Source organism: Vanacampus margaritifer, chromosome 6 (assembly GCF_051991255.1).
Source record: "Vanacampus margaritifer isolate UIUO_Vmar chromosome 6, RoL_Vmar_1.0, whole genome shotgun sequence".
In the NCBI taxonomy this organism is placed as follows: Eukaryota; Metazoa; Chordata; class Actinopteri; order Syngnathiformes; family Syngnathidae; genus Vanacampus; species Vanacampus margaritifer.
In genome coordinates this window covers 26,695,078-26,713,372 of record NC_135437.1, presented here as the reverse complement: position 1 = coordinate 26,713,372, position 18,295 = coordinate 26,695,078, and the positions used below count along the sequence as shown (strand labels likewise).

General features: G+C 42.6%; 2 protein-coding genes and 1 non-coding gene across 4 annotated transcripts; 2 read left to right on the top strand and 1 right to left on the bottom strand.

Annotated features, from left to right (window-relative positions):
• Positions 1-3,595: 3,595 nt before the first annotated feature.
• On the bottom strand, positions 3,596-3,678 carry trnal-uaa (transfer RNA leucine (anticodon UAA)). The gene has a single exon. It is a non-coding gene; the product is annotated as a tRNA-Leu (tRNA).
• A 4,333-nt stretch (positions 3,679-8,011) lies between these two features.
• On the top strand, positions 8,012-10,699 carry LOC144054076 (uncharacterized). Its single transcript, XM_077569151.1, has 2 exons — positions 8,012-8,026; positions 9,224-10,699. The coding sequence occupies exon 2, from the start codon at positions 9,224-9,226 to the stop codon at positions 10,457-10,459; it is 1,236 nt and encodes a 411-aa protein (XP_077425277.1). The 5' UTR covers positions 8,012-8,026; the 3' UTR covers positions 10,460-10,699.
• A 92-nt stretch (positions 10,700-10,791) lies between these two features.
• Positions 10,792-17,325, top strand: LOC144053045 (uncharacterized). 2 transcript variants are annotated; one of them, XM_077567054.1, is made up of 2 exons: positions 10,792-11,090; positions 14,861-17,325. In XM_077567054.1, exon 2 carries the CDS (start codon positions 14,864-14,866, stop codon positions 16,193-16,195), a length of 1,332 nt encoding a protein of 443 aa, XP_077423180.1. In that variant the 5' UTR covers positions 10,792-11,090; positions 14,861-14,863; the 3' UTR covers positions 16,196-17,325. The 2 variants fall into 2 exon arrangements, with proteins under 2 accessions (XP_077423180.1, XP_077423181.1); XM_077567055.1 differs by lacking the exon at positions 10,792-11,090 and adding an exon at positions 13,597-14,772.
• Positions 17,326-18,295: the final 970 nt, after the last annotated feature.

Here is an 18,295-nt window from a genome sequence, read left to right as displayed (position 1 = left end):
CACATCATCGGAGAAATAAAACGCTCAGAGAGAAAAGATTTGCAAGTTGTTTCGTAGCGATATTTCTATTTCTTTGATTCATTTGTATAGGGACTCCCAACTGTGCGCTACTAGGAACAGACGCTCTCATGTGTTTTGGGGAGGGAAAAGTTTTCTTGGCAAACTCGCTGGCTTGCAGAATAAAAACTAAGCCATAAAGCCAAGTCTGAAAGTATTGCAATGAAAAACTCCTCGGCGCAATCTCCCATGCAACAAACTGTCATCATTGACTGATCTACTGCATAGTTTCCCCACATGCACAAGTCTCAAGAGGGGTGGGACACTTAGGTCTTGTCAGATAAAAAAATAATTACAGTTGGTTAAAAAAAAAAACAATATGGGTGAAGAACGGACCAACAAAACTTTTTAAGTTATTCACAAACAACCCAGTGGGTTCCTTATTACCCATATTGGATTATTTTTTAGTCAAAAAAATAAAAAATTTGACCCAACTTTTTTTAAAATTTTTGTTTTAGAGTGAAGCAATCCTTTCATGTCCAAGCAGGAGTTCATGTAGATCACATTTGCTGTTGTCTTTTTGCCGCTGCTGTCACATTAATGTCAGAGATAGCGATGTGAAGATTCACGCCAACCTGCCACAATACCAGCCTGACGTCACAGGCGAAAACTAGGTCATCGAGTTGCCACAGTCAGATGAAGAACATTTTGTGGTTGAATCTTGTGTCTGGCCTACAATATAAAAAAAATGTCTTCAAAATCAAAAGCCACTGCAACATTATGCACAATTTTCAATGCGCTTCAGTATAAGAAAATAATACTGTTTTTCTGTAGTACTGCATTGCCCATAAAAGTTAAATAAAAATAATATCTAAATAAATATTTATGAACAAACACTTGTTAAAGATGAAATGCAAATTGGACTTAAAAAGGCAAATAAAGAACTCGGGACAGCTACTTGGATGGTGATTATTTTCTACTTTGTATTTTGATAATGGCGAATCTTTTTGTTAAAGTTAACCTTAAATATTTCTTGACAATAACACTCATTCTGATTAATGTTACATTTGTGGAATATGAGTTATGAAGCAAAATCCAGCCGTTTTTCTCCATTTCAGGGGGCGGCCATTTTGCCATTTGCTGTCGACTGAAGATGACATCAATGTTGCTCAGGCAACAACCAATCACAGCTCAGCTTCAGAAAAGAGGTGAGCTGTGATTGGTCGTTGCACGAGCCCTGAGTAACTGTCATGTCATCTTCAGTTGACAGCAAGTGGCAAAATGGCCGCCATTTGATATCGATAAATCCTTGCTGAATTTTGCTGATTTACTCATATACTCAAGCATTATTAACCAGAATACCATATTTAGACTAGTGGAGCTGCATGGAACATCCTATTGTCAAAAAAACAAATGGGGGTTGACTTCCCATTTAAAACAAAACAGATAAAACAAAAAGAATACTTATGAGTTTACCAATCATTGCTCAGCTTCAGAAAACAGGTGAGCTGTAAATGGTCGTTGCATGAGCCCTGAGTTACTGTGATGTCATTTTCAGCCGACAGCAAGTGAAAAAATGGCCGCCAACCCCAGACGGATAAATATTTTGCTGCACAATATTAATCAGAATACCAGACTAATGGGGTTGCATAGAACATATTTTTGTCAAGAAAATTTGGGTTTGACTTCCCTTCTAATAAGAACCTCCACATCCAGCTGCTGTCGTTTAATTTGTGATGGTCCAGAGATGAAAGCAAACGTTTTTCGGAAGACATCTGGCACGCGTTCACATTAACGGACCTACGGGGTTTGGACAGCCACATGGGATGCGATTCCCATTGAGAAAACCGGTCGTTTTAGGTGGCGTGGATTATTTTCTCATTGTTGTCCCGCAACACGAGAGCCTGCGAGTACGAATTGGGGGCAAAGCAATTTCACACAATTTCAAAATAATCTTTGAGAATGCTGTTTTGGGAACCAGAGGAAATATGTGATAGGAGGTCATATAAAAGGCCATCATTCATCTTCAGGTCATGAGCAGCTGTGACCACGTGTTCTTGCAAAACCTCAGAAACGATTGCGCCACATTGGCAGGCATGTTGTTTATTATTGCAGCTGCAAGTGAGCCTACCTCCTGCCCCCCCCCCCGCCCCCCTTCTACTGATATTGCCTCGCCGAGTGTGACAGAGAGGAAAAAAGAAGCGCCGTCATGCGTGCGGAAAAATATTGCGCACGCCGTAGCTGCTATGATATGCATGCTTTTGGTTGAGGGGGCTTGGACTTGTGGTCGGTTCCTGTTTTTAAGCAGGCTGTCAGGTAACACATCAACACGCAGCTCAGACAATCCGTGCTGAGCGCCAAAAACGCCTCAACTTTTTTCTGTCTTTGTTGGCCTGTGTGGCTCTACATGATTTATTGCCAAGATGGACTCCAGCGTTCACTCATCAAAAAAAAACACACACACACACACACACAAAAAAACTCTGCATTGTTTCATTTGCATTTGCCTGCTAGGCAAAAGAGTTCAGAATAGGAAAAACAAAAATATTAAAACCATATTGAATGTCTACATTTGCTTGACGTCACCATTAAAGTGAAAGTCAACCGTGAAGCTTTCTTGACAATAATATGTTATATGTGACCTCACTCGTCTAAACATGACATTCTGATTAATATAACATTTCATGCAATATGAGCTCTGAAGCAAAATCCAGGCGTTTTGATCCATTTCAGGGGGCGGCCATTTTGCCACTTGCTGTCCACTGAAGATGACATCAATGTTGTTCCGGGCTCAGGCAACAACCAATCAGAGGTCACCTGTTTTTTGAAGCTGTGCTGTGATTGGTTGTTACCTGAGACTTGAGCAACTGTGATGTCATCTTCAGTTGACAGCAAGTGGCAAAATGGCCGCCCCCTAAAATGGATCAAAATGTCTGGATTTTGCTTCATAACTCATATTTCATTAACGCGATATTAACCAAATAACATTTTCAAACTAGTGGGGCTGCATAGAACATATTATTGTTAAAAAAAAAAAAAAATTGAGTTCCCGCTTAAATATGCAGCAACTATATAGAGAAAGTCTTTTGACAGCTCTGAGGGCCAATCTGACATGGAAGTGATTAGTAGGATGATCATGATACCACCAAAATCAGCACATGCTAACCATGTGACTGGAAAAACATTAGCGAACTCAGGGCTGTCCAAACTTTTTCTTGCAGACAGAAAAATCAAAGGATGCAAAGACCTTTTGGCATTCTTCATCTTGAACTTACTTACAGAGCCCAACACTCTCAACTCTCCGCAATCCCAAACGCAAGCAAATATTTCAGTGACTTATTCATATGAAACATGGCAGATAAGCTCTAGCTCAAAATGGATGGATAGACTACGAAAAAGGACAGCTACGTCATGCGCTGTCACCCTCAAAATGTTGAATAGTTCTGTTGAATCTGGTTTTGCAAAGAAACATTATCGCACTCACCTTTTCTAAGTGTTCACAAAATTGCCATACTTTGATGGTTAGCATAGGATTCTGACTTAAATAGCATTCTACTTGCGATAAATTCAAGTTGAACTGCATTCAGCCTTTGAGCTATACCAGGAGTGGGGTTCAAACCCACGAGGACTGCTGTCCATTGGATCTTAAGTCCAACGCCTTAACCACTCGGCCATCCTGGTGGTAGCTCAAATAGGAGATATATCTATCTATATATATATATTAGGGGTGTTGGAAAAATGATTCGGCAATATATCGCAATATTACAGCATGCAATTCTCGAATGGGTTCGATATGTGGCCGAATCGATTTTTAAACATCAACTTTTTATGTGAATATTCAACAAAACGTCTTACTTAGGGTTAGGATTCACACATTAAGCATGGAAGAATGTTATATTAATGGAACATTAAGCCTTAATATTTTATTTCAATGCTGTTCAAACATGAAACAGCCTGCAACCTGTTTGTTAAATGCAGTGGATCGGTTATAAGCCTGAATTTTCAGATAAATAAATATATTTTCATACAAATCTTACAGTGTACATGTACAAGTTTACTGAGTATTTTCCAAATTTGAGTAAAAAAATTAAATCGCAATAATGAATTTATAGATTCGTATCGGGATTAATCGGTATCAAATCGAATCGTGACCTATATATACATATATATATATATATATATATATATATATATATATATGTTGCAGGGATGTAAAATCTGGTTTTCATGCAGCTGAGGTTTGCGCGTGAAATGGGTCCAGCTGACAAACGGTTGTACGTTTTTGTTGTCATGGACTTGCCAAAACTAAATTGGCTGTCCAATACATCATAAAAACATCGCCTCATTTTAAAATCATTCGAATTGCGGCGGGCATTCCATGCAATATGCATGGAGTTTGAAAATATGGACTTTAGTCCAACGTGGAACATGTCATCATGGACAGATCGGAGTGAATAATCTGATCTTGATAATAGTCCGGTCCTTTCATCTTATTGTTCTCTCCCTGTCAGGGCAGTGCAGAGTCTGGCTTCTTTCTACGTGCTTTTTCTTTTCTTCCCTTGGACAACACCGCTTGCCTGCCTCGCGTACGCTCTTTCACTCGCACGGCTGCTCTGAGTAAAACATGTGATTGGCTGCAATTTTATGTGGGAGGAGTTCAAGATGTGAACAACTTTCACTTTTTTTTCTTCCATAGTACAAAATGATCTGTTTACTCAACTTCTGGTACTCACTCACTTTGCTCTGAATAATTCGACATAACCACCCACTTGCTCTACTCGCAAAGTCACAAACGAATTGACTGAGTTATGTCGCGTGTGGTAATGCATACATTTACCACAGTAATGACCAGAAAAGTCCGACATAAATCCCCTCAAATGGCGGTTACCAGTCCAAACTAGCATTCATAACACGTGTGAGGTCTGTTCTCACATTCTAAAACAAATCTCAGCTCAGCTTGCCGCTATTTTACATTCAACATCTTCAGCATTGCGTAAACACCAAGAAGAATGCAGTCGTCTAAAGCCCTTGCTCTCGAAGCCTAATGAAAAGGGATTGCATGTGCAGCAGGGACATGAGGAACAGCCCACGTCTCATCTCCTGGCTCTGATGACCTACAGGAGAATTTTTAATAAAGGCAGAAATGCGGATGGGCAGCAATGCCACTTTATTTACCCCAAATGAGATGCGATCAAATCCTGAGTATGCGTACCAAGGGAAGCTCGATTTCAAGTCCAATGTTGCCTTATTGTGATGTTTATTAATACGACCACTGCTATTAACTTGAAGGTACAGATGGAAGCAATAATAATATATATTTTTTAAAGGAATACAAATTCCATGTGACCCCCTTTATGGTCTTGAAATGAACAAAAACAAACTAAAATGGAGCTCTCTGCTAAGGCTAAAGAAGGATACTTTGCATTTGTTGTTCTATGCTATGCTATGCTATGCTATGCTATGCTATGCTATGCTAGCTTGTATTATATACTATAAAACAAAAACAATAATATAGGGGTTTTGATTTCAGTTTAAATTTTCAATTCCTTTATTTTAAAAAAGGAACAATTATGGATTTTATTTTAAAACTGTCAGTAAGGTGGGGGCTTTAGGACCCAGATGCGGGAAGGCAGAGCAAGGAGGCAGAGGTGCAGTCCAAAAAGAGGTTTTAATTTCTAATCAAAAAAAAAGCTCACTTCAAAATACAAAATAAACTGAACTAACAAAACATGAAGCTAAACATGACAAAACAACTAAGGCGAGACTAACAACATGACATGGATCCTGATAAGGCAAAGAGGTCAGCGTGACGTGGCGAAAGACTTATGACAGTGGCAACAATGAACCGACACAGACAGGGGGGAGACAACCGACTAAATACACCAACACTAATGACATAACAAGACACACCTGGCTGAGGGCACTGATTGGATGACACATGAGGGTAATGGGGAAAGGTGGACACAATCAGGGTTGACACACACACCACACAAGGAAGGGCAAGTGACCTGAAACGAGAGGAGTCAGACTTTTCACAATAAAACAGGAAATGACACGACAAGGGGAACACACAAGGAAAACAGAGGCTAAACATGACAGGGACTAAACAAGACTGAAAATAAACATGACAAAAACTAGGTAGATGGACATCCATTTTCTACAGCTCTGATCCTAGTGGCTTCATTTGCGTGATGCTACCGCTAACAAAAACAGGCTTGCCCATCAAAGTAGGTAATCCAGGATCACATCTGGAATGAAAGAGATTCTTTTCTACTTTTTTTTTTTCTTTTTACAAGCCAGAGTGCATATATTTTTCAAGCTGTTATTAAAGTGTCACATTTCTCCATTTTGTTTCTTTAAGTGAGTTGAGGCTTCACAGAAGCAATGGTGGATTGCAAAAGGTTGTCGCCCCATAAAAGTCTGAAAGGAATCCGTCAGGGGGGGGCGGCGGGGCTGTTTGTCAGGTGGACCTGCTGCATATTGTGTGCATTTTAGTCAAGCGTGAGATTATCAGTGGAAAATCGAACCAAAAGGTCAGGTGTTCCTCAGATGAAAAACAGCCAATGTGCTCACGCAATGACAACGTAAATAACATTAGCGGTTGTATATATTCATTCGCATATTTTTCAGATGATGCTGTAAATGTACAGTCCAAATAAAAGAATGCACCAAGGTCGGGGTTCAAACTACCTGCAGTGATTTAACCCTTGGCGTTCTTTCCTTTCCCCGTCCGCACATCTGTAAGTCATTCCTTTGCACACAGCGAACGCGTAGAACGTAAGAAGAGATGTAGCGTGTCTGATGATGTTTGATGGAGGACGACAGGCCTTCGTTGGACTCAGTGTCCCTTTTGTAATCTCCTTACAGATACTGATTCAATTATAATGTGGGCAATATGAGCAGACAGTGATGATGTACGGTTTCCGTCTCTTGGTGGGCGGGCAAGCGAAACGTGTCATTTTGTAGGTGTCTTTATTCAACAATCTATGCCAGCGATGTGTGGTGACTGGCAACTAGCTCTGAATGTAAACAACCATAATTGATTGCATTTTATATTTTTGACCACAAGTGACAAGAAGCCACCGTAATAGATGTGTTTATGGCATTCGTCCCAATGGGGGAGAAAATAAGAGCTGGTGTGATGAAGAGGGTCACTTTTCCACGACACTGAATCTCCCACAGATATTAAACAAGGAAAAAATGGTCCCAAAAAAAAAAAAACATTCTATAAAGATACAACTCACTTGTGACAACACACACCAGATGATTTGTTGAGAAAACGTGTGGGAAAGCACCAAGAGAAAGTGAATGGGAAAAGCAGGCACTTTAACCTTGAAAGGCTGATCACAATTAAAGAACACACTTCTCCCATTTTCATCTAAGTCCTTTTCTAAGCACCTGGACATACTTTTCATTTTCATGCGTTCTCCCGTCATGGCTAGTAACACACCCAATGTCTGTGAAAAAGATACATTTGATTGAATGTGAAGAGGCCTTACACTACAAAGAAACACATTTTGGTGCGCGTGTGCATGAAATTAATTGAATCAATGCCATTTAATCAGAACGTGTGTATATGATTTCACATATTGGGCTTTAAAACGCAGAAATCAATTAGCAATATGCACACCATTACACCATTATAAACATATATGTATTATTATAACTTTCATTTAGTTATTCAAAATAAGTAACTCGTAGTGTTTGGAATGAGTGTGTTAACAAGAACAACAAACAATTTATTGTAATCAGCCATCTTTGTTGTTTACATTCGCCTCAAACGCTTTCAGGTCAAAATTGGGACAATCCGAGTGGGAAAATTCCAACTTCCCAGTTTCCTCGAATGCAGCACAAGGGCTCAGGTAATGACCAATCACTAGTTTTCTGGGTTTGGTCATGTGACCAACTCGCCCAAGCACCGTTGAGCTGTTGGGCAAAGGTGACTCACAGAAATACACCTTTAAAGGATCAGGTTTCATTTGACATTTTCCCTTTCCTATGCCGTAGTGCTGTTTCAAGTCGACATTGTGTAAGTAAATCTACCAATAATTCTAACCGTTTTTTGTTTTTTTTAACGATAAAGCACAACACCAAAGGATTAGTCAATGCCGTATTAAGTTATGTGAGTTCAAAAACACAAGCCAGCATAAATTGGCTTCTTTGATAAACACAGGAGTTATTTACTGTACTGGTTTATTCCACCTAGTTTGTAGTGATGGCTAGCAAGTTAAAACGTCTCATTGTAATCAAAACATAGCATTGACATTTTAAATTACCATCACATTAAAGCCATTGTGTGACCCATCAACAAATGTACTGGACTTTAGGTAACAGGTGTGCCCAATTAAGGTTCTAATGTTTTGGACCCAAATCCTTTTTGCACAAATTATTAAAAATTCAACAGTTGTTTTAACACACCGCTCCCCCCTCCTCCATACATGACAATCTGCTAGCTATTGCAATGTATGTGGTATCAATGTGAAGCTCCGCTTCTCCGTTCTCAGAAGCCGTTGGAATTATGTTACTAGCACAAATGGTTCCGGAGTCACGGTGATTTGAAGTCACTAGTACCCTCTATGACGCACGAGGCCCCCCTCCTCCACACATGACAATCTGCCAGCTACCGTAAACTCTTAAAAGTAAAAGTGCTTTTTAGAACCTTTTTAGGTTCCCCAGCTTGTCCACATAGGGGAACTCTTTTTTTGGTTCCTGTTAGAACCGTTTATGAAGGTTCTACCTGGAACCCTTCCAAAGGGGTCTACCGAAAACATAACAGGTTGTACCCAGAACCATTTGTGAAAGGTTCCACCCAGAACCCTGTATAAGAGGTTCAACAAAGAACCCTGTAAGGGTTTCATCTAGATCTCACACATAGTTCCACTGAGAACCCTTTTGTATTTCAAGGGTTTTATCTAGAACCTTCGCAGAAAGTTCCACTGAGAACCCTTTTATATGTCAAGGGTTTCATAGAGAACCTTCTTTCAGAAACCCTTGGAACGTCGTTGCTAGCGGTGACGGTTCAGGAGTTACAATGGTTTGAAAAAGATGCGTGCTTTCCTGTCGGGGACGGCAGGTTCGTATTTTGAGGGTTTAAATCAAGAGGCAAGCAGCTACTGTATTTTGTTAAAACGGGGTCATTTGAGGGAGGCCTGGCTAAAAGTAAAATCCATAACACTTCTTGAACCTGTTACATTGTGTTTGCTAATCTGTGATCTCTCTTCAGAAGATGGATGAGAGGAGCTTTGATGTCGACGGCGCTGCTGCTGCTGAAGCTCTTTCTACCGACGTTCCTCCCCGTCTGAGCCCAGACGAGACTTTCCACGTCTTCATCAGCTACAGCAGCACCGACTACCAGTGGACGCACGCCCTCATCGAGCAGCTGGAATCCCGCGACCTGTGCGTCTGCTACCACGATCGTGACTTCATGCCGGGACGCACCGTGCTGGAGAACATGTCCGAATGCATCCAGGAGAGCCAGAAAGTCCTTCTGGTCCTCAGCTCGGAGTTCGTAAGGAGCCGTTGGTGTCTCCTGGAGGCCAACATGTCTCTGTTCAGAGACTGCCTGGAGAGGAAGCCCATCGTCCCCGTGCTTCTGGAGCCGGCGGTCTGCGTCCCTCTCCACCTGTGCCACCTCACCTACCTGGAGGCTCACGACCCGGAGTTTATGGCCAAGCTGCTGAAGGTGCTCTTCACCCCCAACCGGCAGCTCCAAGGTTCCACGGTGGTCCCCTACCAACCTCCGTCCATCTACAACGGGAAAGCCCTGCAGCCTTTAACTGCTGCTAACGTGGAAAGTCTTTACAAGTGGGACGCAGGGCAGTTCAGTGACATGGACGTACCGGACCAACTGCGCCTGGTCATTGAGGACCAAGAGAAGTACAGGGAGGCCATTGCTATCATCAACAGTGTGTCTCGGCAGAATGTTTATCCGAGATGGTTACAAGCAGTTTTAGTTCTTGTTGGTTCTGTATTTGAAATGGCTTTAATTGCCTATATTGGATATACCAGCAGTTTACTCGCAGTGAATGACAACTATTATTTTTGGGGACTGGCACTTGCTTGTCAAGTCTTCATTTTGTTTGCAGTGTTGGTTCTGGCGGGGTTCACCACGAGGGATGGTGTGGCTCACACAGTAAAGGAGATGCAGAAGGCAGTAGGTCAGGCAAACATCATCCTCTGTGAGGAGAAGGTTTTACTGGGCTGTCTGTCCACTTCAAAAATCTACATGGTCTACGTTTCTCTGAATGGATGTCAGAGGGAGTTCGCAGAGACATTCTCTGAGCAGGCCAGCGCGGAGAAGATGTTTCAAAGGGCCTTGCTTTATTTCTCGTCGGGTTACGCCTGCTGTCTCGCTAAAAGAAGCTTCCCCTTCCCCACGCCCGCTTCCGCCGCTCACCTCGAGGGAGGTGTGTGCTTCTGTCAGTACGTTTCCATGCAGTTGGGTCGGGGGGAGTGGATGTGAGGTCTACGCACCGGCCGCAACATTAGGTACACCTGCATGATGTAGTGCAGGGGAGGGCAAACTTTTGTGCTCAGGAATTTTTAAATCGGACGGTTGAGTGAGGTCGTGGACGAGGTAGAAAAAAATGTATATGTATATAAAATCAAATACTCCATGTACAGCATTGTGTAAAATTTTGTAAGCAAAGCACCACTTTATGCATCCTGATCACACTCACATTAACACCTAAGGACAATTTAGACTTTTTACGTGCATATTTTTGGTAGGTGGGAGGAAGTCACAACACCCTGAAAAAAAAAAACATGCAAGCACAGGGGGAGAACATGCAAAAAGGCTGGAGCCCAGATTCAAACCAAGAACCTCTCGAATGTGAGGCAGATATGCCAAACACTAGACCCGAGTGTTGCAGAAATCACGCTGTGATATCAGAAAATAATTCCCGAAAGTGTGTATCAGATTGAGAGGCCTGAGAACAAAGCAAAAGTGTGCACTGTTTCTTTAACACAAAAAAAAGAGTGAACTGAAAAAAAAGCAGAGAAGTGGATCTGTTTTCGACTTCCTGAGTTTACTTTCACTTCGTGCTCCTCCGCATTGTGTGGTTAGCGTGTGTGGCTCCATCGGCCATGAGAAGGTAGGAATGTACACTGTTGTGCTGTGAAAGGATTTATTTGAAGGCTCCTTTTCATTTTGAGGGAGGGTTAAAAAACGAGTGTTCTATTTACTAGCTTGAAACAGTAGCACTGCTATGTTTGCTGTCATGCTGCCTGATGCACAAACAACAATTAGGCCTTTTGATTTGAGTGTTCCTTTTTATGGATGCAAACTATGTCATCCATCTATTTTCTACCATACTTTTCTTCGTTAAGGACACGTGCGAGCTGTAGCCTATCCCAGCCGACTTGGGCCGAGAGACGATACAAAACAGGATAGAGAAGCAACAATTCAAACTTAGTGTTACTGTATGATTTTGTAAAGTACAATATGAATCGTATTTTTCTGTACAACTTGTATCTCAAGGCATTACTGTACTTTGTTATTCTTGTTTTGACTAAGGAAAACAAATGATCTCACTCCTCCGAGATTGTAACTGCAGGGAAGTATTACAACCCCAGCCCCCCCCCCACCATGTGCCAAGTTACCCAAACAGGCGTTGTATTTAATTGGCAGTAAAAACGGAGGTTCTTTTGCTCTTCTTCTGTTTGCTAGTCATGCTCAGTTATTAGGAAACAAGGGATGGGTAGTTAATTTTTTTTCTCCAGAACTGGATACTCCAAATTGAACAGCGTAGCTCCTGAAGCTTAAGCTAATAAGCACCAGTGTTTGGCACGCCTGCCTCACATTCGAAAGGTTCTGGGTTTGAATTTGTGTAGCAGCACTAGCGAAGCTAAGATATCATAGCCGCAGTTGCTTCCAGTGGGTAGCATGACTTAAAATGTTGCTATAACACAAAATTGTATTGTTGATGTATGTTTCTCTGGACGCTTGCAAAATTGAGTTTGCGGTGACATTTGAGCACCTGGTCAACGTGGAGGAGATGTTTGAATTAGCTCTGGCCTGGTTCTCATCAGGGTATGCCTGCATGCCTTGCGAAAAGGCACTTCCCCTTTCCTCAGCTGTGCCCTGGCACCGGGTCACTTGGAGGAAGGGGTGTGTTTTTTTGTCAGTACGTTTCCCAGCAATCGAGCCGAGGGGAGTGGAAGTGAAAGTACGACACACACACCGAGACCACGCTTACACCAGTGGCAGCCATGCATTTCTTACCTTGTATCTTATCCACACTCTTGACCAGTAAAGTTACATCTTTCCTATAGTTCTTTTATCAGTCTATATAACATGTATTTTCCTGGAAAAGTTAAGAAAATGGATGGATGGGATCTTATCAAGAGTTGAACCAAATATTGATATGACATTTTCAATGAAGACACAGTATCGCTACACAAATATATATCTACAGTATTATGACGCTTTGTGATTTAAATGATACATCGTACTATTGCATACTCTATAGGGTTCATGTCTGAAGATTGAATTGGCGCTTAAAACCTGCCACTTCTTTCCCCTGATGAACTCCTCTGTTGTTATGGCGCTATGTTTTTTTGGTCGTTTCGCTTTCGTAATGATGTCCCCATCAATTGCATTTCATTCTTTTAAGTTAGCAGACAAAATCAGAGAACGTATAAATCACAGGTGTCAAACTCAAGGCCCGGGGGGCAGATCTGTCCCGCCACATCATATCATGTGGCCCGCAATCCAAATCATGTTCATAGACTTAAGGTTTCTTGTTAAAATCTGTACCAAAATTGCAAATTGTCTAACAATGGAATATTGCAAGAATATTTTATTACCATGTATTTTACAATAAATTGAACAAAGCTGAACAAACTGTTTTTGTTGACTTTTGATTTCAAAACAAGTTTACCGTCAAAGTCTTGTGTATATGGAGAACGAGGGGCAGAGTATGCATTTATTGAAAATGGTCAAAATGGACCTGTGGAAAGCCATAACTACCAAAGCTGGGCATCGTCAATGAGCTCCCGTCAGTATTTCAGGCCGGCCTGGTCCGTCCGAGTCATCAACGACAGTCAAATGGCGTCGAGATTGGACTTCCCGGAACTACGTCACACGCAGGTGCCCCACCCCTGACCTGCAGCCCAAAAAATAAAAATAAAAAATAAAACAGCCTGAACCAGAGGTGGCAAATCCAGCTCCAGAAAGCAAAAACACTGCCAAAGTTTGGTACAGGTGCTTTTGCTCAACCGGCTCCTAGTTGAGTACAAGCATTTCAGGCTAAAGCCAGGCTGTGGCAGGGTTTTTACCTTCTGGATTTGACACTTCTGCCCAGAACTAGTAGCCAGCCAATCGCAGGTCACATATAGACAAACAATCATTCACAATCATGTGAACACCTACGGACAAATTAGAGTTTTCAATGAACATTATATTCAGGTTTTTGGTATGTGACCAGAAGTCAAAGTACCATGAGAAAACCATGGGGGGAAAAAACAATGCAAACCCAGAACCTCAAATGTGTGGCAGGCGTGCCAAAAGCCATTATCAGACATCATTCACTCTGCATTGTTCTTGCTGTAATATCAGAAAATAATCCAGGAAAGTTTGTGTCAGAGGAAGGCCTCAGAAAGCAGAAGAGTGTGCTGTCTCTTTAACGTAAAAAAAGTACACTGTAAAAATAAGAAGCTAAGATCTGCTTTGTGCTTCCTGTGGTTACTTTCACTTCTTGCTCCTCTGCATTTTGTGTGGCTCCATCGGCCATGAGCGGGTAGGAATGTACACTGTTGTTTATTTTAAGGCCTGTTTTCATTCTGAGGGGTAAAAAAAAAGAGAAAAAAAGACTGTTCTAGTCAGTGTAGGGGTTCCAATTTAAATTATAGTTGACCATTGGAGATAGCATCTGGGTGCGTCTCTCTGGGCCACGTCAAGTATCGCACAAAAAAAGGAGTTTGAGTATTTGTCAAGATGGGGGATCTTGAGGACCCAAATGCGAAAAGACAGGGCGAGGAGGCAGAGGTTAAATCAAAAGAGGGATTTTAATTTCTACAAACAAAAAGAGATCTTCCAAATTTCAAGATAAACCAAAACTAGAACCAAAACATGGGGGGGGGGGAAAGACAAGGCAAAAACAGGCAGCATGACACGAGGAAAGACAATGAACCCACACCGACCGAGGGGAGACAGCAGACTAAATACACAGACACTAACGACACAACAAGACACACCTGGGGCAAGACACAAATGGCTGAGGGCACTGATTGGATCACACGAGGAAGGGCAGGATCACACTTAACAAGACCAAGGAAGACACACAAGGAAAACAGAATCTAAACATGACAGTATTCAAAAAAATACAGCTAATCAAATCGTCTCAATCTTTATTAATAACAGTTCAGAACCTTAACGGTTCTTTAAAAGGTGAACAAGATTGGTGACCCGGTCCTATATCATCTCCCTGGTACTTGACATATTCTTCAACTGGTCTAGTTGAATATTAATGACATCTGATTTCTTGAGCACCGCAACCTCAGTGTATTCAGGGAGCCCCCGTGTTCGAGAAACATTCCATCTCCTTTTTCATTAAATCTTAGTTCTAATTTCTTCAAGTACTCCCACATCGTCATCAAAGCTGCTGAAGCTTTAGCTAACAGGTCAGTGCCAGGCTGCGGTTGTGGTTCCGTGAGAGGAGTGTGTCTGAGAGTGCACAACCGATGACTGACACGTCATTGGTTACACCTTTCTCTTCTGATATGCAATGGCTCGTAAGTTGAAAAACCTGTGAGTTGGAGTAGTCGTAAGTCAAGGTAACAAAAGCATGTCTCAACACTTAAGAAACCGTCATGAAAATGGAAGCTATTACACTGTGCTTGATACTCTGTCATCTCTCTGCAGAAGATGGATGAGATGAGATCTGACGCAGACAGCGCCGCGGCTCAATCCGCCGATGCTCCTCATTCCGCCGATGCTCCTCATTCCGCCGATGCTCCTCATTCCGCCGATGCTCCTCATTCCGCCGATGCTCCTCCCTGTCTGAGAAAAGACGAGACTTTCCACGTCTTCATCAGCTACAGCAGCACCGACTACCAGTGGACGCACGCCCTCATCGAGCAGCTGGAATCCCGCGACCTGTGCGTCTGCTACCACGATCGTGACTTCATGCCGGGACGCACCGTGCTGGAGAACATGTCCGAGTGCATCCAGGAGAGCCAGAAAGTCCTTCTGGTCCTCAGCTCGGAGTTCGTAAGGAGCCGTTGGTGTCTCCTGGAGGCCAACATGTCTCTGTTCAGAGACTGCCTGGAGAGGAAGCCCATCGTCCCCGTGCTTCTGGAGCCGGCGGTCTGCGTCCCTCTCCACCTGTGCCACCTCACCTACCTGGAGGCTCACGACCCGGAGTTCATGGCCAAGCTGCTGAAGGTGCTCTTCACCCCCAACCGGCAGCTCCAAGGTTCCACGGTGGTCCCCTACCAACCTCCGTCCATCTACAACGGGAAAGCCCTGCAGCCTTTAACTGCTGCTAACGTGGAAAGTCTTTACAAGTGGGACGCAGGGCAGTTCAGTGACATGGACGTACCGGACCAACTGCGCCTGGTCATTGAGGACCAAGAGAAGTACAGGGAGGCCATTGCTATCATCAACAATGTGTCTCGTGATAAAGTCTGTCTGAGGCAACTCTGGATGAGGGTTTTGGTCTACATTAGTGGTGTGATGATGTTTTTGTCAGTATTTGGATTGTTTCTGTACTCGTCAGAGTACGTGATGCCTAACATTTTTCCTGTTAGGGACGGCCGCGCTCCCGCAACAGAGTGGGCGGCATCCATCATAAGTTTCATCTCCGTTCCCATCGGCTTGCTCGTTCACCTTTCTCTTTGGAAGAACGATGACGAGAAGCACGTTGTGAACGAGATGCAAAAAGCTGCAGGTCAGGCCAATGCAATCCTCCGCAAGGAGAATCTCTTGATGGGTTGTCGGTCTAATTCAAAAATGTATCTGGCGTATGTTTCGCTGGACGCTTGCAAAGGGGAGTTTGCGGCGACGTTCGAGCACCTGGCCACAGCGGAGGAGATGTTTAAATTAGCTCTGGTCTGGTTCTCATCTGGATATGCCTGCTGCCTTGCAAAAAGGCACTTCCCCTTCCCTCAGCCGTGCCCCGGCCCGGGTCACTTGGAGGGAGGAGTGTGTTTTTGCCAGTACGTTTCCCAGCAACTGAGCCGAGGGGAGTGGAAGTGAGAGGACTGCACACACCAAGACCACGTTTACATGTGTAAACCACCTCTGAAGACTGACTTCTGACTACCATTTCTTTCTCCTGATGAACTCCCTCTTGCTTTGCCAGTTTGTTTTGCGGTCATTTTGCTTGCTGCAAGGCTTTCCCCATCAGTTGCATTGCTTTCTTTAATTTAGCAGACAAAACCAGAGACCGTATAAACCACAGGTGTAAAACTCGAGGCCCAGGGTCCAGATCTGGTCTGCCACATCATTTCATCTGGCCCACCAGAGCAAATCATGTGCGTAGACTTCATGTTTCGTCGTGTTTCTTGTTAAAATCAGTATTAAATTTGTAAATTGCCTAAAGGCCGTGTCTGGCAGAGTGGCGAAAGTTTGCAAGTGCTTGAGAGAGTAGCGGACATTCGTCAGATTTTCGCTAGCAGTTAGTTGGTCAATGGCAGTTTTTCGTGTCACAAGGAAATTCGGAATATGATCAACATCTTTTGAACATTTTTAGAATTTCTTTGCAACAAGAGAAAATATTCATACTGGTGAATGTCTGGCGGAGATTTGGCGACACTCGTGGGTCCTCGAGGCAGTCCTGAAGGTTTTAGCTTTTCGGTCCCACAACACAGATGATTCTAAAGATCAGGTCAGGATCATTATCAGGCTTCTGCAAGGCTGGCTAATGAGCTGATTATATGAATCAGCTGTGTTGGAGGACGGAAGCATCTAAAACCTGCAGGACTATGACCCTCGAGGACCAGGATGGAGGAAGCTTGGTTTAGACCTTGAACGAAGCCGGCCAAACCCTTACGACATATCACCATTCACTACCTTCGCACACACTCGCAAACGTTCGCCGCTCAGTTAACGTTTGTGCTCTTGAAGAGTTTTTATCCAACCGCCATAAGATTGCTAAATAGAAAATGAAAGGGACAAGTGCACTATATAATGAGTTGAAACTCTCCTGAAAGTGTGAATTATATTGTTATTTAGATTTTTTATTTTTTTGTTTACTGTATAGTTTTTCATTCTGTGTTTTTATTTCGGACTCTGTGTATTTTTGACATTTGGTCCAGTGACAACATCTGGCATGTTACGTTTGCTGAATGACAATAAATCTGAGTCTGAGTCTTAAGACATTGGAATGTTGCAACTTTTCTTTCTTTCTTTCTTTCTTTTTTTTACCAAATTGCTTTTAAAAATAAATTGAACAAAAACTGAACATACTGTTTTTGTTGACTATTGATTTCAAAATGAGTTAGCCGTCACAATGTTGTCTACATGGAATACAAGGAGTCAAAATGGTCCTTTGAGGAAAACCTAAACTACAATGGGGCCCATGACAACAAAATGGGTTTGACACCATTGCATAAATACACGAATGGGTTTCTGAGTTCACACATCTGTACTTTATAAAATGTTTCATATTTGTTTTCTTTTTAGTGCATTGTAAAACTATACTTTTTCACATTTTACTGTACTGTCAACATTGGTGTGCTTTTATAGTCAAATGTAAATTTCTTATTTTTTTTTAAGGTTAATGATTTTTAATGGTGCTACAGTAAATTACAACACTATTTTAAAGAAGTTACAGTCTTTAGATAGCTTTATCATTGTAAGGTATTTGATTCAATATATCTATAAATTAGCATTGTTGCTGTCATGTCTGGGAAGATCTGGCTTTGGTTGAGGGCCCTGAGTGGGTTCCCGCCCTTCCGCGGGTTGACCAATCCGGGCCCTCAGCCACTTGTGCTTGGCCCCAGGTGTGACTAGTCCCTAATTAGTGTGGGTGTATTTAATTCCCGGGTGGTGATGAGTCGGCGTGGGATCATTGCCGCTTGTCACGGTCAACCCCGGAGTTCGGGCTGTCATGTTGATTTTGTACAATAAAATACGTCAGTCTAACCCGCACTCCCGCCGTGGTTCTCCTGCTTCCCTGCACTTTGGGTCCTCTACTCCACACGCCGACGGATTCAACGCTGCTCCGTGACCACACCGTGACAGTTGCTGTATGACGATACTTACCTTCAACAAACTATTGTGAGTTGTGATTCATACCGTTTTTAAATTCAGACAGTAAACATGTACATCTAAATTGATATTACAGACGCTCCC

Bases quoted from the DNA above. Each gene is read 5' to 3' on its own strand.
- LOC144054076 (XM_077569151.1), top strand. From the start codon at position 9,224: ATGGATGAGAGGAGCTTTGATGTCGACGGCGCTGCTGCTGCTGAAGCT.
- LOC144053045 (XM_077567054.1), top strand. From the start codon at position 14,864: ATGGATGAGATGAGATCTGACGCAGACAGCGCCGCGGCTCAATCCGCC.